This window comes from Agelaius phoeniceus, chromosome 23, assembly GCF_051311805.1.
Source record: "Agelaius phoeniceus isolate bAgePho1 chromosome 23, bAgePho1.hap1, whole genome shotgun sequence".
In the NCBI taxonomy this organism is placed as follows: Eukaryota; Metazoa; Chordata; class Aves; order Passeriformes; family Icteridae; genus Agelaius; species Agelaius phoeniceus.
Window position 1 is genome coordinate 3,978,836 of NC_135287.1, and position 21,426 is coordinate 4,000,261.

At 60.5% G+C, this 21,426-nt stretch overlaps 1 protein-coding gene across 13 annotated transcripts in view; it reads right to left on the reverse strand.

Moving 5' to 3' along the window:
- The window catches only part of IGSF9B (immunoglobulin superfamily member 9B), a 45,326-nt gene extending 28,539 nt beyond the window's left edge, over nucleotides 1-16,787 (reverse strand). For 5 of the 13 annotated variants that reach the window (XM_077189866.1, XM_077189865.1, XM_077189863.1 and 2 more), the window contains exons 1-8: nucleotides 11,917-12,202; nucleotides 8,786-8,983; nucleotides 6,866-7,012; nucleotides 5,322-5,473; nucleotides 4,131-4,248; nucleotides 3,171-3,312; nucleotides 2,896-3,041; nucleotides 47-189 (exon numbers count right to left, since the gene is read on the reverse strand). In XM_077189866.1, coding sequence (XP_077045981.1) covers nucleotides 47-189; nucleotides 2,896-3,041; nucleotides 3,171-3,312; nucleotides 4,131-4,248; nucleotides 5,322-5,473; nucleotides 6,866-7,012; nucleotides 8,786-8,983; nucleotides 11,917-12,187 — 1,317 coding nt within the window. In that variant the 5' untranslated portion in view covers nucleotides 12,188-12,202. Of the gene's footprint in view, nucleotides 1-46; nucleotides 190-2,895; nucleotides 3,042-3,170; nucleotides 3,313-4,130; nucleotides 4,249-5,321; nucleotides 5,474-6,865; nucleotides 7,013-8,785; nucleotides 8,984-11,916; nucleotides 12,203-16,523 lie in introns of those variants that run through there. The other 8 variants (XM_077189868.1, XM_077189867.1, XM_077189871.1 and 5 more) reach the window with 2 other exon arrangements.
- Nucleotides 16,788-21,426: the final 4,639 nt, after the last annotated feature.

The following is a 21,426-nucleotide window of genomic DNA, read 5'->3' on the forward strand; positions in this document are numbered from 1 at the left end:
AGCCCTCTGTGCCCCCCTGTCCCCTGCTCCCTGGGGGCTCTGGTACCTTCTCGATTCGCAGGGGACGCCCGTCCTTGTTCCACTTGACCAGCGTGACCGGTGGCTCTGCCTCCACGGGGCAGCGGATGTACCCGTGGATCCCGATGGGAACGTAGATGATGGGGGGCATGTTCACCACACGGGCAGGATCTGGGAGGGCAGCAGCACCACATCAGCACGGGGAGAGAGCCCTTCTCTCCTCCCAGCCTGGCTTCAGAGGATCTGCCTCACTTCTGTAATGAATTCCAAACCCAGCACCACCCTGGCTCCCACAGGTTGTTAAGCCAGGCTTGCTACACACAAATCCTCTGGAATACCTGGTATTTCTGGGAGGCTTTGCTCATGTCCGGGGTGTTCCTACCTGGGGCTCATTAAGATTGCATTTAAGAAGAAATGGGAGATATGCCTGCTCCCAATTCCACACCAACTTGCATCCTGCTGCTCCATTACAGCACAACATGTGCCAGGTGTGACGAACACACAGCACAGCCTGGTTTTACATATAAGCAATCAAACCTATTTCAGCTGCCAAGCCTTAAAACACACACAGATAGGAAAAGGGATCTGTGTCCAGGCTGCCACAAGTCCTTTACCTCCCGTATCTGCTTATACTCATGCCTCACTGAGGCTGGGTCATGTTGAAGAGCAGCCACCTCACCCTTTCCAAGATGCAAAAACCTTAAAATACATATCTAACCCCCCCTCCACACTGCACCACCCACGCAGAGAGGTGTCTCGCAATCCTCCAGTCTAGAATGTGTCATTAACAGCACTTCTAAGAGCTTTTTAATTAAGTGCGAGTGGGTTGAAGAGAATCTAGACTTTCTTTAATAAGAAGCTTTTTAAAAAAATGTTATTTTTAATAAGAAGAGTGAGTATTTCTACAATCTCGTCTAGACACCGGCAGCACGAGGTTATGGGAAAATCCTGATGGGGCTTATGCTGCATTAAGGGATAAATGTGGGAGTTTTGGGGTGCAGCATCCCTGCACTGCTGATGCAAATTGGGAGGGTAAACATTAAGGTGCTTAACAGGAAGGCATGGAAGATGTGGAAGATGGAAGATTATTGCTTTCTTGGGGCAAAACCAGCAGAGTTTGGGGGCTCTGCTCCCAGCAGGTCACCCCAACCACTCCCCAAAACCGCTCGCCCCCGGCAGTGGCACCATAACCCAGATTGCCCAGTGCCACATATGGAGCAGCTTTACCCCCCTCTGCTTAACTCCACCTCTTAGGAAATGTAATCAAGGACTCCAGCAGTGCGGGAGAGGGTAATGGGATCGAGCCTTTCACTACTAGGTCACTGGCCAGGGGCCAGCCCAGCCCACTAATGACCCAGAGCTGTGTCCCCATCTGCTTTCAGAGGATGGGAAGCTCCCTCCAGAGGTATCACCCCGGTGTGGACAAGGTTTGCTCAGGAGGAAAAGGGTTTGTGGCACCAAAAACCGAGCACCCTTCCCTGCGCTGAAGCCTGGCTGAGCAGCAGATTGTCCGAGCCTGTTCTCCCTGCCATTAGAGCTATTTTTAACAGCTATCAGCCCTGACAAGCGGCCCTGGATTAGAGGCAGGGCAGATTTAATGGCCTGAGGCCACAGGCTTTCCCAAGAGCCACCCAGCTGGGAACATCCAAGCCCCAAATCAGGCCTGTGCCTGGGCACAGCACTACTCACACCATCCCCCTGCCCACTCTGCCCCTTCATCCGTCCCCACAGGGACCTGCCAGCCCGGCTCTTGGGCTCCCCACTAACCAGCACCAGGTCTAAAGGCAGCAGCAGCTCTAAGGCAGCCTTGGAAAACCCTCGCTGAGAGCCCGCTTTGCTCAGGCCTGTCTTTCATTATGAAATGAAAACACCGAAGTCTTTCGGAGCAGAGCAATATTGCAATTGGAGCGGCGGCAATTGAGGCCATTACAGGGGAATGCCACAGGATGCCGGTGGCACACTACCCATTACCGCCCGGGGATTCCTGCAGAACGAGCGAGCGAGCGAGCGTGGGAGGCGCCGCTCCTGCTGCAGCCCTTTCTCCTGCGCTTGTTTAGATCGCTTACCGCCCCAGGAATGTGACACACCGAGCTCGCAGAACGGCCACAACACAGGAATAACCCCTAAAATGAACACCAAAAAAACCACACCTCGGCACTGAGAGCCCTCACCTCACGCCAGCAGGGTGAGGACGGTGAGGCAGCCGCCATGGGATGATGCTCACCTGTTACAGACATCTTTTATGAAAAATCCTTTCTTTAGGATTTTTCCTCCTTAGAAGCTGAGAAGCCTCAGGAACAAAATGTAAACATTGACTATCTGCTGCTGTGGAATGTAACAAGCAGATCTTTGATTAGCCCATGTTAGTTATTGCTAATTAATGGCCAATCACAGCCCAGCTGGCTCGGACAGAGAGTCGGAGCCACAAGCCTTTGTTATCATTCCTTCTTTTTCTATTCTTAGCCAGCCTTCTGAGGAAATCCTTTCTTCTATTCTTTTAGTATAGTTTTAATGCAATATATATCATAAAATAATAAATCAAGCCTTCTGAAACATGGAGTCAAATCCTCATCTCTTCCCTCAACCTAAGACCCCTGTGAACACAGTCACGCTCACCTAATTAAAAAACACTTGTAGCCAAGGTGGACGCCGGTCCCAGCTGAGCAGTGTCACTCAGGCTGCTCAGACCATTTGCTTTCTTGTCTCCCACGCCCACGTGGGATGCTCTTAAGCTTTTTTGCTGAGGATGATTCCGTGTTCATCCAAAGGCTGCTGTCACATCAGCCTGACTCTCCCAGAGTCACACCAGGACAAGAGAGCCTGTGGGGCTGCCTGGGAGCCAGGTGTTATCAATGCCAGCCCCATCCCCACACTCACACTGCACTGTCAGGTAGGCAGAGGCTGATGGCGAGCGGCCCAGGCTGTTGCTGGGGATACAGGTGTATTTTCCAGCATCCTCTGGTTTGACACGGAAAATAATCAGCGTCCCATCGATCAGGATCCGCACCCTCAGCTTCAAGTCACTGCAGGAGAAGAGGAGAGGAGGATCACGAGGGGAGCCAGAGGCAAAGCCCAGCACAATCCCAGCTCCCAGCACAAGCCAGGAGCAGCAGGAGGAGGAGAACACACTGCCCCACCAGCTATAAACTCACTTCTTGAAGTAGACGTTCTCCTCCTCCCAGTACCACAGGTAGGTGAGGTTCCCGGGATACGCCTCGGCCTGGCAGGTGAACAGAGCATCCTGGGAGATGTTGACTGTGATGTTCTCCGGAGGGGAAACGATAAAGGGAGGTCCTGGAGGGGGGAAGAGGAAGGTGTCACTCCCACCACTACAGGTGTCCCCACAAAGGTTGCTCAGGTTCAGCTCCATCACAGCATTTTGGCTGGGAGCTGCTGGAGGGCTCTGGGGCAGGGCTGGCCCCGATCCTCTGAGAACCACAGTGACCCTGTTATTCCCAACCTTTTCCCTAATCTCTGGGCTGACTGAGAACCACAGTGACCCTGTTATTCCCAGCCCTTTCCCTAATCTCTGGGCTGACCAGTGACCCTGTTATTCCCAGTGCTTTCCTAATCTCTACAGCTTTGAGGAGAGGATCCACACCCATGGTGCTTCTCCCAGGGCACACAAGGACACACCTCCCTTCATCCCCAGCACTTCTGGAGGATAGTATCACCCACAGGAAAAATCCAGGGGGAACAGACTGCCAGGAGCCAGCAGCTCACCACTGCCACAAAAGCAGAGCAGAGGACACCCCGCGCTCCTCTCTCTGCCGGTAGCTGCTGACCTAATTAAAGATTTATTTAATAAGAGAGGGAGCAAGGAGCAGGAGGCCTGTCATGCATCACCGCTGTCTGACGAGGCGCTTCATGACAGCCTCAATCTTTTCCCCGCTTCCCAAACAAAACCGAGCTGCCATCAGGGCCTGGCTGCTCATCAGCACGGCCACCACCGCGTCCCAATTAAGCAGATTCCTCCATCCTACAAACCGGATGCAGAGCCAGGGGCAGCCAGGCACAGAGGCCTGGGGGGTCGCCCAAAGGTGACACCATGGACCTGTGGAATGCCCCCATCCTGGCTTCCCAGGGGATGCAGAGGAGCTGGAAGGTCTCACCTTGGACGAGCAGGCGCGTGGTGTGCACAGCCTCGCCCTGGATGCTGTAGGCCCGGCAGGTGTAGGCACCTCTGTCCTCCCGGCTGACCGAGAGCACCGTGAGGCTCCCGTCGCTCACCTGGCAACAAGGGAAGACCCTGGAGCGTGGGCAGGGACCCCCAGGGGGATGGGGGAGGCCCTCCCTGCTTCCCACGGCAGAGCTGCCGGCGCTCTCGGGGCCGGATGAGAGACGGGTTTCCCCGCTCTGCAAGACGTGGGATATTAATAAACCAACACACGCCTTGCTGCTCGACGCCAAGGGGAAGGGAAAAAAAAAAATCATGAAATAAATAAATAACCATCCCAGCACATTCGTCTCCCTGAAGTGACTGGCAGGCAGCAGGCTCCAAATCGCTCCTGCCAAGCACCCCGGCACCATTGGAGCTGCACAAGGAGCCTTCCCTGCCCCCTCAAGGACCTGCTCCATTGCTGGGGGATGAGGGGAGACCCCAGCCTGGCCACTGTCCTCCCTGTGGGGCCACCTCTCAGCTGGAAGAGGAGTGGATGGATTCCCCTGGGGACACAGCAGAAGGATGGACAAGGGACTGTCACCTTTGGGGTAGCAGCACCCCCATGCACAGGGGAGGCCTCCCAGCCAGGCTTCCCCCCCCACCTCATTCTGCCTCATCCTTCTATTTCAATTAGTAACAAATGATTCCTAATTACTCTCATTAGTGCCTGTGCTGATTCCAATGCCTGATTTACCAATTACAGCTCAGGGGGGAATCTCTGCCTGGGAGCCTCTGGGATGCAAAAAGGGTCCTGAAGGGGAGGGGAGGAGGGGAAATCCTCGCTGCTCAATCCTGCCCTGCCCCAGCCCTGCCAGGGGGGACACTACCCCAGGCTGCAGCCACCACCACACCTCCAGGGTCTTGACCCCTGGGCTGGGTCTGCAGGGAGCAGGTCAGGTGCAGGAGCAGGGCTGCCCCAAGAGCTCGGAGGGTCTCCAGCCTGCACCCAAGGGCTGGCAGCGTTACAGGCTGCTGCTCAGCAGGGATGGGGTGGGGGAAAATGGGCATCTCACCAAGGAGAAGTGCTGAGAAAGCACGGCTGGCTCCAGGCTCAGCGGAGCCGCCGCCACCGTGGTCCCGTCAATACTGTCCCTGCCAGCTGCCAGCCCAGGAGCCCCCACGGCAGCCCACCCCCACCTACCTGGTACTTGCCATTGGCACCCAAAAGGTCTCCCTCTCGGAGCCAGGTGACGATGGGCTTGGGGTTCCCGAACGCCATGCAGGTCAGGGTGACGCTGCTGCCCTCCTTCGCCTCTACGTACTGCGGCGGGGTCTCCGTGAACGTGGGGGGAGCTGGGGACACACCACACCACCGGGTCACCCGTGGCCTCTCCGGGGCTGGGGGCACACGGGGACAGAGGGGACGCTGCTGCCTGCACACAGGGGATGCCCTGCACATCCCCACGGCAGGGCTGCGACCGCCACAAAGGCTGCACGGACAGGGGTGTCCCTGGGGACAGCGACCAAGAGGTGCCACGTCGCACCCTGTCCCCTCTCCTCCCCCCACCCCGCTGCACATTAACTCGCTATTGTCAAAACATGGGAAAACACCGCAGTGCAGATCGAAAGGCTCCTTCCTGATGAAAGAGGCTGGCAGGATTACAGCCCGCCCCTAATTACCCGCGGTTGTTAAAGCCCACTTTAGAAGAAGACAGGTTGGCAATTTAATCTGCTTGGGAGAAAAAAAAAAAAAAAAAAGAAAAGGAATTATATTTTGTTTCTCCCCAAATGATTTTTATTTTCCCCCTAAGAAAATTAAGCATTGTAATGCGCTGGGGGAAAGCCACAGCCCTCACCCTGAAAGCAATTCCTCGGGCTGGGAGGATTATGGTTATTATATTGTTATTAAGCCCCTGCACGCCCCGTGCTGCATAAAGCCCCAAAACTGGCCCATTTTGCCAAGGGGAGGGACAGGGCATCTGGGGCCATTTTCCAGGCAGTTTGCAGGATCTGTGCACGTGGCAGAGGTGAGCCAGGCACCACCATCCTCCTCCTTCCTCCTCCTCTTGCCCTCCTTCCCAAGCCCTCGGAGCTCATTAGCAGGTTGGGGGAAAGCAGGAAGCAGCAGGCAGGGCAGCAGGCAGGGATGGGGCTGGTGGCCTGCACAGCCCCGCTTGCAAAGCTCCTGCTCACTAATTGGGCTCAATTAGGTGGCTCTGCTCTGTGCCACAGCACAGCTATCCCCCCAAAGGTTAAATTAATTGCACAAGGTCAAGGCAAGACCAGCGAGGAGCTGCCAGTGGCCACATCTCTCCAGCCACCCCACTGCAGCAGGAGAGGCACAGCCCTGCTGCTGGGCTAAAAATAAAGATCTCTCTCCTGATGCAGAGAATGACAATTTGTTAATTAGTTTAATATACAGCCTTAATAAAATGAAAAAGTAATTTGAGTAAATCTGAATTTCAAGAAAACAAAGATTTGATTTTCTGATCTGTTTGTTGAGAGGAGATTCATTCCCAGCCCCGGTTCTTGATGTCTCTCCTTTAAACAAGCTCTGTGTAATTAAACTGAGGAATCCCTAATAAAGCTTTGTCCCTTTTGAAGTCACACCCTGGCCGGATCAGCCAGCCTGGATGGCTTCAGGCTGGCGTGTCTGCCAGGCACAGAAGATGCCATGGAGGCCCAGCATCCCCCAGAAATCCCATTTTGGCACCGCAGGGATGCCGCAGCCCCCGCCCCGCTCACCATTGACCGTGAGGTGGACCCAGCTGCCGTTGTGGAAGGTGTCGTACTGCTGGTCCAGCATGAGCACTTTGCACTCGTACCAGCCCTGGTCCTCAGAGCGCACCTGCTCAATGCGCAGGGAGGCTTTGTCGTGCAGGCTGGCCCGGCCTGTGGGAGAGCACAGCATTGGCACCGTGTCCCCAACACCAGAGCAGCCCCCAGAGCATCACTGCAGGGGACACCCCATCCCAAACTGCTACAGCTCCCAGGGCATCACTGCAGGGGACACCCCATCCCAAACTGCTGCAGCTTGCAGGGTATCACTGCAAGGAAAACCCCATCCCAAACTGCTGCAGCCCCCAGAGCATCACTGCAAGGGAAACCCCATCCCAAACTGGTGCAGCTCCCAGGGCATCACTGCAAGGGAAACCCTATCCCAAACTGCTGCAGCTCCCAGGGCATCACTGCAGGGGACACCCCATCCCAAACTGCTGCAGCTTGCAGGGTATCACTGCAAGGAAAACCCCATCCCAAACTGCTGCAGCCCCCAGAGCATCACTGCAAGGGAAACCCCATCCCAAACTGGTGCAGCTCCCAGGGCATCACTGCAAGGGAAACCCTATCCCAAACTGCTGCAGCTCCCAGGGCATCACTGCAGGGGACACCCCATCCCAAACTGCTGCAGCTTGCAGGGTATCACTGCAAGGAAAACCCCATCCCAAACTGCTGCAGCCCCCAGAGCATCACTGCAGGGGACACCCCATCCCAAACTGGAGCAGCTCCCAGAACATCACTGAAGGAACAAACCACGCCAAACTGGTGCAGCCCCCAGAGCACGGCCACAGGGGACATCCTATCCCCACACCAGAGCAGCCCCCAGAGCACCATTGCAGGGGACATCCCCCATCCTGGCCCCAGAGCAGCCCCCCAGAACATCACCACAGGGGACACCCCATCCCTGTGTGGGCACTGTCCCGGTGTGGGGCTGGCTGGTCCCCACGGTGTGGTTCCAGCCGGTGGCCCAGGTCAGTGGTGCCAGGCCAGTGACACACTCGCCCATCTGGGGACAGCAGAGCCAAGCTGCCAGGGCCAGGCAAGGTGCCTGGAGCAATGTCTGCCTGCAGCGACACCGGCCTTCTGCTCCCAGCCGGGGGCTGGCGGCGGCACAGCCGGCACAGGGGCGTGCCCCAGAGCTCTGCCCCGCCTGGGAGACTCCCAGAAAGCAGGGCAGCCCTGAGCTGACCCTGTGCACAGCCCCAAAAACTGGGTCAGGAGCAGAGCAGCCTAAAGCTCCACCCTGGTGCAGTGGCCACTGGGCTGTGGGATCGCTCATTGCTGAGCTGAGTTTGGCAGGGCTCAGCTGGTGCATCTTCCCTGCTGCTGCATTTCTTAGAGACCAATTTGGGCAGAGAGTCCCCTAAGACTAAGGGAAGATTCCCAGGACAGGGAAAGAGATACCACAATGTGTCTGTCCTGCCACACCAACCTTCTCAGGGCTGGTTTCCAGCTCACAGATCCCACCAGAGGACACCGGCCACGTGTCACAGGCAGCACATTGGCAAGCAGCCACATGAGTTCTGCAGCTCCAACCTGTCACCTCCGCCCAGCACGTGGCCCTGGCTTCATCCCCAGTGTCCCCCCAGCACCCCTCCCTGGGCTCACAGCTGCTCTGGGGTGCAGCAGCAGCAGCAGCAGCAGCAGCCACCGCCACCACGCATCACCCTGGGTTTCTCTGCCTCGCTTGCTCCCGTCCCACGCAGCCCAGCTGGCTTCCTAACGCTGCTGCTTAATTAAAACCAACTGGGTGGAAAGCGAGCAACGAGAGGCAGAGCCCGCGTGGTTTGTGACAGAGAACGGATGGAGCGGAGCTGCATGGCCCAGGCCGGGCTGCAGCCGGGACCCAGCACCCTCCCCTCGTCCCCGTGCGCCCCCGGGACTCACCGGCATACTCTGGGTCCACATGGGGAGGGTAAAACCCAAACTTGATGAAGATGGGGATGGGGACGCCGAACTTGAACCACTCCACGACATAGGGAGGGGGCTGTCCCGTCAGCGGGTGGATCACGTCGCATCCCAGGATCACGCTCTCGCCAGCGCGAGCGGTCACGAACTCGGGCTCCTCCCTCGAGCCGAGGGCACCTATGAGGGGGCGAAGGAAGAATCTGTGGCTGATCCCACTGCTGTGCCCAGCATTGAACCAGGATGCCCATAGGATGTCTCCAGCAAGGGCAGCTCATGGCTCACCCTTGCCCCAAAACCAACAGAGGGTCCCAAGCCCTTACACTCAGCTCCAAGGCCACCCCTGAGCTACCACAGGAATCAGGACAGTGGCCATCAGCACCCCAATGTTCCAGGACAGCTTCCCAACCTCTGCACCAGGGCAAGGGTGATGCCCAGTGACCACACAGGGGTTTTGGGGACCCCTGCTCTCAGTAGAAGAGCATGGAGCATGCCTAGCACTGCTCCCCACAGAGCAGCACCATCCGGGCTACCCTATATCCTTGTGGCAGGGAAAAGGCTGCTTTTAGCTTGTGCCCCTGCATCCTCCAGCGGGGAGGACTGAGCATGCACGGACCCCTGGGCACAGCTCTGCTGTGCCAGCCCTTGGACCCAGCTCTCCCGCCGCTGCCAGGGTGGGCTGGGCCCCCGGAGCCACCATGCCCCAGCCAAGCCCACATGTCCTCAGGCATCCCCAAGAGCCCCAAGCCTGAAACCCGTCTGCGACCTGCGGGTCGGGTCTGTCACCCTGCTCCTCCCAGCTGGCTAATTACAGGGGACTTTGGTCTCAGCTCCGAGGCTGCTCCACCCCGGCTGTGCCGCCCTGCTCGCTGCAGCCTGGCGTCATCCCGCTCTGCCAGCAGCAGCAAAGCTGCATCCTCAGCACGGCGTTCAGAGAGGGAGAGACAGGGAAACCCAGGGCTGGGAGGAAGCCAAACGGGGGGTCCCCAAAACTAGGTTTAGACCCACATCGCCCTTCCCATCATGGAAAGGGCCCCGTTTTCCTGGCACACGCGGCCGCTGGCTGTTCCGGGGGGGTTGCTCGGGGAGGGATGCTCGGGGAAGCACGTTCCCACTCCTCCGCGCTGCTCCTCGGGGCCGCCGGTGATTGGCGGCGAGTGACATCACCGCTTCCCGCCGCGGGAGCCGAGCATCACCGAGCATCACCGGCTATTTTTGGCTCTGGCACAAGCGCGTACCGGCGAGAGGCCCGTGATGTGCCACCCCACGGGCCCACCAGCCGAGTGTCCCCGCGGGAAGGGCAGCGGGCAGAGCCGGCCGCGGCTCGCACACGGCACGCACAAGGTGTGTCCCTGCAGAAGGTCACCGCTGATGGTCACCAAGCTCCCGCGCCACCAGCAAACCGGGCACGGGTGGCTCTTTAACTGGGAGGGCTGGCTGGTGGCAGCGGGCTGGGGGTGCAGAGCTGCGAGGCATCTGCAAGGAGCAGATGCTGCATTGCACACCCACTGCAGGCACCCGGCCCCGCTCGGGGGTCCTGCAGGGCCACGGATCCGCCCGGACCCCAGCGGGGCGGGGGGAACGGCTGAGCACACACGTGCGGTGTGCACGCACACCCCCGCACACGCTTTGCACCGCCTCGACAACACTCTTGCACCTTTCCATCCCTCGTTAGCGCTGCATCGCCGATGAGCTCCCGTTCGCACCCTGTCAGCAGGGACGGTACCAGCCCTCCCCTGCCACCCCGGCGCTGAGCTGTGAGAACCCGTCCTGACCCCTCCATCCGAGAGGGTGAGGGGGGCTGCGCTGCAGGGCTGGATGAGCCCCCCTCCCTGTCCATGGTCCTGCTGCGCCGATCGGGGACAGAGCTGTCACATGCTGCTCAAGAGCATCCAAGGACGCGCTTCCCCAGCCGCCTTGCCAGAGCGAGCAGGTCCCCGGCACTTCATCACCTTCAAAGTGACATCCTCTCCCCACCAGCAGGAGAAGATGGAAGCGGTAGCACCCAAACCCCTTTCCCAAGCCCCCCACCTGCCCCAGCGCTCCAGCTCCTGGGCTACCAAGCTGGAATCTTGGTTTCCAGCACCTCTCCACCAACTGGAGCCTGGAATGCCAATGTTTGCCCAGCTGGAGCAAGCCCGCTGCCCAAGAGGCCACCCAGACACCCTGGGGACGGGCGCCAGGGAGTCACACTACATCAGGATGCCCTGGCTGGCTCCCTGGCAGAGCAGTGGGTGACGTCCCCGGGGAGGGGACGAGCCAGCCGCTCCGCCGGACCCACGCCTGGCCAGGGCTGCCCGGGCGCAGGAAAATAGGTCATCCCCGGCAGCTCACAGCGCCGGTGTCTGATCGCGGGGCCGGTGGGGAATTGCACGCACGGCTGAGCATCACCTCCCCAGCGCACGGCCGACTGGCAGCCACGGCGGGGAACGGCCCCCGGCTCTGCCCAGCTGCCACCCGCCCCGCTACCGGCCCCGTGCCCTCCTGTCCCCACTTCCAGAACGCCAGCAAGGCAATGGGGAGATGTCTCACAAACCCTCCTGGGGTCTCCTCAACTTCCCAACCCACCAACCCTGCGGGGTCCCAACCCTGACCAAGTTTTCCTTCCAAGTCCAGACCATGAAGAAAGCGAGCAATGGAGACTGCAGCTCTCGATTCAAAGTGTTTTCTCACCCCCACATTTGTAGGGAAACGCTTGAAAACAACCCGCAGACGCCAGAAGAAACAGAGCACAAATAGACGGGGTATTTTTAAACCCACTTGATTTTCCCAGCCAAGTTCAGAGAGGTTTCAAGGCTGAATCTGCGGTTTGGAAACAGGGTCAACATCAGGGAACGGCAGCACCGAGGCGAACCCCAAATCCGCCTCGGTGCAGGAGCTCACGTGAAGCTGGGGGATGCCTCGTAAAGAAAAACAAGTAATCAACAGGCTTCGTCATCCAGGCAGATCCAGGAAAAATAAAAGCACGCCGCGTGCCAGGAGGCAAGAATACAAGATGCGGAGGTGGAGTTGAACAGCATCCCAAAGGGAGAGGAGGGAAGGCTGCCGCCACCGAGACGGTGCCACCGCGGGGCTCCCCAGGACGGCGATGCCAAGCAGGGGGAGACCCTCACCTGGATCTGGGCGTGCAGTTCCTCCCATCCCAAGGGCACAGGTGGAAGGTGCCACAGGATTCGGTGAAGCTGAAGGCATCCAGAATCTCTGCTGTGCTTGCTGAAGCAGGACTCTTCCTGCAGGTGCTTTCAGAGAGGTTTCCAAAGGAATTAACACCTGGGAAAGCTTCCCCTCCTGGCATAGTGGACACCAATGCTCTAGGGCAGAGAGGGCATCCTGTCCTGACTCACCATCACCTTGCAGCCTGCTAACAGAGGCACCACTATCCATTTCCAGTGCTGCCCCACACCCCTGGCACTATCCCCACCCCAGTGCCCCCATGGGGACGGCTGAGGGAGCAGGCACAAGGCCCCGAGCCTGTGGACCTCTCCTCCCTGGTGAGCAGAGACGAGATGTGCTCTGACACATCCCGCTCCCATCGGTGGAGGCAGGATATGGCAGGGATCTCTGAGGACAAGGCCACCAGCGTGGCATATGGAGGCCAGCAGGGAAGGAGAGCAGGCAGCCATCGCCATGAAATGAAGACAGAGGAGACTGCAGCCCAGGGTGGGGGACAGGGACAACGTGCTGCAGGGACCCTGGCAGGGTGTGGGGTGCTGGGAGTTTGCCTGTCCCCCACCTCTGTAGCCCCTAAATATCCCAGTAGGGGTTGCACCCCCCTATTACAAACCCAGCCCCTATCTTGGGGTATCCAGAGCCCCCCAAAAGCACCTGCCTGTCCCCTGGTGGGGGAAGCCCTGGGGCTGGGAGCGCAGCCCTCGCCCCCTCCCCCAGCTGGAAAGCAGCATCTGGGCTTTCAGTGCGATTCCTGCGTTTTAAACCCGATTTTCCAGATGGATGGAGGGCGATGCGCAGGTCAAGTGACATGCCTCAAGGTCACACGGGGCCAGGGAGGAGAAGGATTAGCAGCTCTGAGGGGTGGCTTGGTGCCCCATTCCCAGCGAGATGGGGACTCAGAACCCCATTCCTGGGCACAAGGGGTGTCCTGTGGGACTATCACCCCCCTCCTCAGGCAGGCAGGCAGCTGCCCTGGCATCCCAAGGGGAATGCAGGCATGGGATGCTGCCCCACAGCAGCCCCACAGTGGGTCCTTGCTCCCTGGAATGGCACAGGTGGGAATGTGCCTGGCTGGGCAGCAGCTCAGTGAGCACATGGGAGCACAGTTTGGTGCTCTGAGAGGCACGGAGATGGAGCAGGAAGGAAAATTACTTCCCTGAGGTCACCTTACTCCTACCTGGGGGTCCCTTGTGCCCCCTCCCTCCAATCACCACCAGCCCGGCATTGAGCATCCGGTGTTGGCAGCTGCCTCGTGGGAGGCATCATCTCCCAGCAACGACCAGCAGCTACCTGTGCACTCCCCGTGAGCTCCCTCCACGCACCACAGGGACAAACAAGCAGCTGTGGTGGGAGCTGGAGCACCAAACCCATCCCAGAAGAGACCTCTGGCAGCTGGAGAGCACTGCCAGGGTGCTGTGCCCCCAGTCCAGCCCCACATCACCCCAATACCCCCATGCAGGCTGGCACCACCCTCCCCGTGGAGCAGTGGGTACCATCCCGATGCATTCCCAGCCCTCCAGCAGGAAACTGGGATGCAGGCAGCGCTCCGAGCTGCCCGCCAGCAGCTCCTGAATCACGCTGTTCCTGGCTCAGGCAGCCCTCCCACCAACGCCAGCCTCTCCACGGAGGAGCGGGAGGAAGCGAGTTGTTTTTCCAAAGGCCAGCTGGTCGCTCAGGGCTCCCAGCCTGGGAGATTCCTCCTGCAGGGAAAGGGAGAGGGAAGCACTCCTCCATCGGCACGGCACGGGGTTGGACCCACTGCTGGCCCATCTGCAGGGCTTCTCATCCATGTGAAGGCATGACCTCCAAGACAGAGGACCAGAGGTGAACGGGAGCTGTGCCACCCTCCCACAGCTCTGGAGAGGAACTTGCAGGGCTCACCCATCACCAGCAAAGCTGCATCTTCCAAGCCAAAAGGCAACTGAGCCGGCAAAGCATCACCACAAAGACCCGCCGGCAAGCCAAGTCATCCATCGAGCCGCTCACGTCCCTCCCTGCCCTGTGTACTCCCATCCAACAGGTCCAGAGGAGCAGAAAACCTCCAGGGAATGATGGAAATGGGAGCCCGGCCAACGCCCTTGGCTGTTCCCGGTGCCAAACCATCCCCTTGCCAGAAGACAGCGGGGCCAAAGCCACACGTGCCAAATCCAGCGGCTCCCGGTCCAGACTCCTCCACGGCCAAAGAGGCAAAACCCAAGAGCTGTGCACGGCGAGCGAGCAGGGATGGAGGGTTGGCACTGCCACCCCGAGCCCCTCCAACGGCCAAGGTCAGCGAGAGGAGCATCTCCTGCCGCGGTGCCCAGGGAGCCTCCTCCCCAGAGCCGAATCCTCGCTCTGCAAACCCTCCTGCCCGATCCACCAGCATCCCCAGGCACTGTGTGTGTGCTGCCACAGCGTCACGCTCGTGGGAGAGGGAGGAAAAGCCCCTCGGTGTGACGGCACTGCTGGGAATGCCAGGAGGCCGGATCCTTCCTCTGACACCCACTCCTGGCGCGGTCACGTCCTGGCTCTCCTCCCCCATGCCATAAGAGGGGATAACGCACCCTCCTTCCCTCTCTGAGCCGATTAACGCCTGGAAAGCCCTTGGAGAGCCAGGCAAGAAGGCTGCCCAGGGCCAGCACCGCTGGCAAGGAGGAAGTGGTGTGGGAGGAAGGCCATGGCAAGAGGAAAAGCCCCAGCGAGGGCACCGGTACACGGTGAGCCCCAGCTCTCCTCCTGTCCCCAAGCAATGCAGGTGACAGCTCCCCATGAGGACGGGACAGTGCTGGGACCAAAGGGCTGCAGCAGCTGGGGCGAGTGCCGTGGGCTCCCTGCCCCTGCGGGGGCCGCGCTGGCCCGCAGCACCCCCTCCCCCGGCAGCCACCCCCGCATTACTCACGGCACGCTCATTCATCACGTACACGCTGCTCCACACGCACAGCACCCCCGTGCCGGGGCTTCCCGGCACCCACTCCCCCCCGGCACCAGTTCCGGAGCTCCATCCCCGCGGCTCCAGGGTATTTCCAAGTTCCCAGGTGCCGAACGCGCTGCTCTGCTCCTCTCCCCGGCGGAGCATCCCTGTACAAGCAGCTGCTGCAAACACTGCCTCGCCACACTGCAGCACGCAGTTCAGCCTGGCAGCTGCCGGCCACGGCTCGGTGAGAGGGGCTACGTACCCCCAAATGGGGCAGCCCCATCGTGAACCCCCCCAAAAGGACAGCCCTGTCCTGACACACACCCCCCTGCCTCCAGGAGCCGCCTGCCAGGCGAGGAGGACAAGGGACGAGATGTGACCCAGTGGGCTCAGGGAGCGCTGTGAACTGGGGGGGCTGCAGCACCCGGCAGGTGCCCCCTCCCAGCCCACCCGTGCCCCCCGAGGCAGCGTCCCCCTCAGCACGGGGAGGGGAGTGGTGGCGGCTCCCAGCCAGGCATCCCTTGCTGCCGGCAGCCACCGCATCCCCATGGGCAGGGTGGGTGACACCCAGGGCACGGCTCCAGGGTCTCATCCCGGGAAAGGACCACCGGGACGCAGGGAAAACCGTGTGCCCCGTGAGGAACCAGCGGCAGAGATGGGGGACGGTGCTGCACCAGCGGCAGGGAGCTCCCCTGTACCTGCAGGGATGGCTCGGAGGGGTGGGAGGGGGCTGGCAGCTGAAGGGAAAGAAGCTAGAGCAGGAAAATCAGGGTTATTCCTTGCCGCCGTCTCCGTCCTGACCTTGGACAACCCTGTGCCTCAGTTTCCCACAGCACAGCAGCCAGGCTGCAGTGGGGGGAGAAGGAGGGCAGCCTCTCCTGGGCGGGGGGGTGGGAGCAAAGTCACCCCCAAACCCGCAGCCGGGGCGCTGCAGGGGAAGGCGACGAATCCCTCCTGCATTTCTCCTTGCCCAGCCGGGCTACCCTTGCAGGGAAGGGCAAACGCTGCCCGCACCCCCCGGAGCTGCCGCAGGCGCTTCCTCAGGATGAGAGAAGAAAATCCGAATGCGGAGAAAAGCTTGCCCATCCCTGATCAACGGGGACACTCAGCCGGCCGTGCTCCCTCCCCGCCAGGACCCGCACCCGCTCGCCTTCTCCCAAAGGGAATTTCCAGCCCCTGGGCAGAGGCTCCGCCGCACCGGCAGCGCGGCTTCCCGAACTTCCCCAGCTGCAGCCGCTGCCCTCGGGGAGGTCACGGCCAGCCCCGCCGAGAGCCTGCGGAGGGAGGATGCGCCGGGCGCTCCCGGCTCCCCCCGGCAGCGGGGGATGAAGGAATCGCCAGCGCCCCGCCGCAGCGGGAAGCGCTCGGTCCCCGCACCGGCAGCGGGGAAGACGCGAACCCCGCAAACCCCCTTCGCAGCCGCAGTTCCCCCTCCTACCCTCCTCCCCAGCCCTTTCCCGGTACCCTCTCCCCGGGACGTGATGCCCCCCCCGGTGCGCGCATCCCTCCCGGTCCATGCGCATCCCCCCCGCCGCATCCGGTACACCGGGAGAAGGGGGGGAGGACACGCAAAGGCGGCCCCGCCGCCGCCCCGCAAACCCCGGCGCGGCCCTCCCGGGCTCACCCCGGCGGAAAACACCCCGCGGCCGCACTCACCTTGGACGGGCAGCCCGCGGGCGCCGAGCACACTTGCTACCAAAGCGGCCACATACCAAATCATAGTACTACCGGCCCCCGGTGCGCAGCATCTTCCGCCCGCCGGGCGGCCCGGCCGGGGCGGGGCGGGGCCGGGCCGGGCTGGCCGTGGCCGGGCAGGGCTCGGCGGGGCTGGCGGGGCCGGAGGGGCGGCTCAGGGCCGGCCGCCCGCCGCTGCGCCCATGCCCGCGCCCATCCCCGCGCCGCGCCGCACCTGCGCTCCGCCGCGCGGTGCAGCCTAGCCTGCGCCCTTTAGCGGCTCGGCACCGCCCCCGCCCGCCGCCCATTGGCCGCGCCCCGGCGGAGTGGGCGGTGATTGGCCGCCGCCGCGGCCCGGGCCGGTTCAAGGTGGGTTGGCGCGCACGGGGCCCCTGCGCCGCAGTATCATGCGCACTGCCGGGAGCGGCGCGGTCACCTCCGCCGGACGGTCACCTCCCCGCACGGACACCCGCCGCGACCCGCGCCCGCACGGGCCCCCGAACCGGCTCGGTGCCACCTCCCCGTGCCCAGATGTGTCACCGCATCACCTCGGTGCCGCCTCACCGTGCCCAGATGTGCCCTGCACCGGTACAGTGTCACCTTCCTATGTCTAGGTGTGCCCCTGCACCGGTACAGTGTCACCTTCCTATGTCTAGGTGTGCCCCTGAACCACCTCGCTGCCACCTCCCCGTGCCCAGATGTGCCGCCGCACCACCTCAGTGCTGCCTCACCGTCCCCAGATGTGTCACCAAACCGGTACAGTGTCACCTCGCTGTCCCCAGATGTGCCCTGGACCGGATCAGTGTCACCTCGCTGTGTCTAGGTGTGTCCCTGCACCCGTACAGTGTCATCTCGCTGTCCCCAGATGTGCCCTGCACTGGTACAGTGTCACCTCCCTGTGTCTAGAGGCGCCCCTGCACCGGCTCGGTGCCACCTCCCCGTGTCCAGATGTGTCACCGCACCCACTCAGTGTCACCTCCCTGTCCCCAGATGCATCACTGCACCAGATCAGTGCCACCTCCTCGTCCACAGATGTGCCCCTGCACCAACTCGGTGCCACCTCCTCACTCCCAAATGTGTCACTGCACTGTTTGAGTGTCACCTCCCTGTCCCCAGATGTGTCACCACACCAGATCAGTGTCACCTCCCCATGCCCAGATGGACCCCTACCCTGGTTCCATGTCACCTGCCTGTGTCCAGCTGTGCCCCTGCACCGACTCATTATCACCTCCCTATCCCCAAATGTCACTGCACCTACTCGCTGCTCCCTCCTTGACTCCAGAAGTGTCCCTGCCATGGTGCAACATCACCTTCCTGGCTCCAGATGTGTCCCCTACAGCAGCTCAGCATCACTTTCAGCTTAGTGTCACTCCCTGTCCCCAGATGCATTCTCTGTGCCAGCTCAGCGTTACTTTCCTGTCCCCAGCTGTGCCCCTGCATAGCTTTAGTGTCACCTCCCTGTTGCTGGATGTGCCCCCTACAGCAGCTCAGCATCACCTCCCTGTCCCCAGACGTGCCCCCCTCCCCTGGTGCAGTGTCACCTCCCTGGCCCCTGCTGCCACACACTGCCTCTCTGACACACCAGTGACAGCTTGTGACTGGGCAGGGTCACCTCCCTACCAGGGGCTGAGCCACCTGCCCCCTGCACCAGCTCCACATCAGCTGTGCCATCTGTCCCTGCACCCTGCACCAGCTCAGGGTCACCTCCCTGCCAGCTGCCTGGTGCCACTGCAGCCTCGTACCACGCACCAGCTCAGGGGAACACAGCTGCCACCATCTGTGCCCTGGCAGAGCTCCAGGGTCATCTCCCCACCAGCCTGGGACAGATATGTCACCTGCCCCCTGCACCAGCTTGCTGTCACTTCTGCCAGGACCCTGCACTGCTCGGTCACCTCATTGCCACCACCACAGCTTGGTGTCACATTCACTCAGTGCCACTGTCACCTCTAGCACCAGCTGTGCCACCTCCTCCTGTCATTGCACCACCTGTGCCACCTCCCCTGCTCCTGCTCCACACCATTTGCCCACTGTGACAGCTCCTTGTCACCTGCTGGGCACAGCCCACTTGACAAGAGAGAATTTGGGTTCATTTCAATGGAAAATGGGCAGAGAACAGGAAGTGCCCCTGTGCTCCCCCATCTCAGCCCCCCCATCCTCCCTGCAAAGACCTGGCAGTGCCAGATGGGCAAACAGCCGGGCTGGCTCCCCCAGGAGTGTGCCAGCCATGGAAAACAGGCCACTGAACTCCCCTAGATGACAGCCAGCCCGGGAGGGGACAGGCTCACACGGAGAGGGGGACACATTCCTTTGTCCCCAGCAGTCACTGTGTTCCCCTTGCCCATTGGGAGAGGTCTGAGCAGCTGCTCTTCCCACCTCTTCCCATGCACGTTCAGGAAAGAAACAAAATAAAATAAAAAAAAAAAACCAAACCCAACTCTTGCAGAGGATGTGGGAGTTGGAGAAACATCCCACAGCTTCTGCCTGGAATTACATTCCTGGAGGATCAGATGTTGGCACAGCCCTGGGCAGGAGGCAAGAGCATCCCCCAGCCCAGCCCCAGCTCACGCAAGCTCCCAGGCACTTTGCTTCCCCAGCAGATTCCAAGACCTCATAAAAGCCTGACTCAGCTCCTGGTGCTGAGGCCTGAAGTGAAAGCTTGCAGATCTTCACAGGGGGTTGGCACAGCCAGGGCTGACCCTTGTGCTGGGGCAGTTCTGCTCTCCAAGCTGCTCTCCTGTTTCCTGAAAGTCTGGTTTGGAGTGGCCCAGGAGGGCAAAACCCTTTGTCCAGCACCCTCCCCATGCCGGTCCTGCCACCTTCAAAGCACCCAAAATCTCCCAGCCTGCAGAGCAGCCAGCCCAAGGCTGGCACAGCTCCATCTGCCCTTGCCCAGCCAGACAGAGACAAAATGTTCTGGTCTAGCAGGAGTCCATGTTACCAGTCAGATCATCTCCATGTCTTTACCTGGCTTTTGCCACAATTTCAAAGAGGAAAAAAAAAATAATTAAGGGCATTGATGGCACCTTTGGTAACACAGCCCAACCTGGGAGGCATCAGGAGCCCGTGGTGGATGGGGGGGCCCAGCCCTGATCCCAGCCTGTGCATCACAGGGGCCCCACTAACACCCCTCAAGAAACTGGAAATATGGGCTTGGTTTGGAGCATGGCTGTCAGTTCACACCCTTGTTTCTCCAGACTAATTTGCTGGTTTCATGAAATCCATTCCCCACTGTTTTCACACTTCTCTCCCTCTCTATTTATAGCTGGGTTTATTTACATGAGCAGGGCACTCCTTGTACTTGCACGTCAGCCTGTGGTGGCAGAGCCGGGAGCGGGTGAAGGAATCAGTGGCGAGGCAAGGAGCACCCCAGGCCCTGGCCATGGCACGTGGGAGGCAGGTGGGCAGCCCTCCATGCCAAGGGGATGGCAATGGGACCAAATCAGCCACACAGCCCCCAGACCCACACAAATGTTCCCATCTCCATATTCCCAGCACTCCATGGAATGCAGGGCACCCTGCAGCTGGCACCTTCCTGCCCCACATTCCCAGCTCTGCAATTCCCATGGGATGCAGGGCACCCTGGAGCTGCCACCTTCCTGCCCCACATTCCCAGCTCTGCAATTCCCATGGGATGCAGGGCACCCTGGAGCTGCCACCTTCCTGCCCCACATTCCCAGCTGGAGCTGCTCTTGCAGCAGTGTTTTGCTGACCTGAGCTGTACCTGTGTGTTGTGCTACTGACCCAGGGATGTCCTTGTCCTCCACACAGCCATGGCCAGCAGAACCCACCATGCCCAGCTGAGCCACTGACAACTGCCCAGTGATAATTCCACTGCTCTGTCTAACAAGAAGGATAAAAATGTGGCTGTTTTTTAAAAGAAAACAGCTCTGACAGATGAGGCAGGAGTTCTCAGATTAGCACCAGAGACCCGGGGGATGCAGCTCTCCCCATCACACACATTCATGTGGGAGAGATGCAGCCCTGGCTGAGCCCTGCTGCCATCTCCCTGAGATTTGGCTCTCAGGATCAGGGAGAGAGGTTTTGGGTTGGGAAGTGGCACGAGAAAAGTGGGAATGAGCTACAACTCAGGCTGGAAACCCAGGGAATTCCAGCACTTGGAGCAGCAAGGATCTGGATCAGACTTCATATGGGGCAGCAAAAAATACTCAACACTGGAGAGGGGCTGATCTGAAAATGAGACTTGCCAGGGTATGGATTGCTGCCTCTCTCCCTCCAACACCTCACTGCTGGTGACCAGTCCAGGAAAGCAGGAATCTGGACCCAGCTGCTTCCCACCTGGCCGAGGGATGCTCCAACCCACACGGGGCTGAGTCTCCCTGCACAAGTACATGATTATTCACAGCCTCCAGCATTTGCATGGTGGAGTCACGAGTCTCACAACACCTGATCTCCCGGGAGAGCTGCCTCCTGCACTTCGGAGGGAACGGCCCACATTCCGAAAGTGGGACTTGGTGTCTCACAGCATCCCACATGGCCCAGCTGTCACCTCCTCCCCTCTCTGTGCAGGGACCAGCAGAGCCCACCCCATCCCTGCCATCTCAGCGAGGAAGAGCAGCAGGGCAGGGGCCCTCGGGGGCACTGCAAGCTCGGGAGCTGAGCTGGAAGGGCTGTGCCAAGCCTGCGGTGCCGCTGCCTGCGCAGCCAGCCTGCTCTTCGGAAAGACCAAAACAAGCCCCCTCAAAGGACAGGCAGGCAGATGGGCTCGGCTCACACCCAGCTGGGGTTAGGCTCGTTCCCTCCTCGTCCCCTGTCCCCTCGCCGGTGGCTCATCACCGACGCGTGACTCCAGATGGCAAACAGGGAATATCCTGCCATGCCTTGCCGGCTGCACGTCCAAGTCGTGGAACGATCCACCTGTGGTATT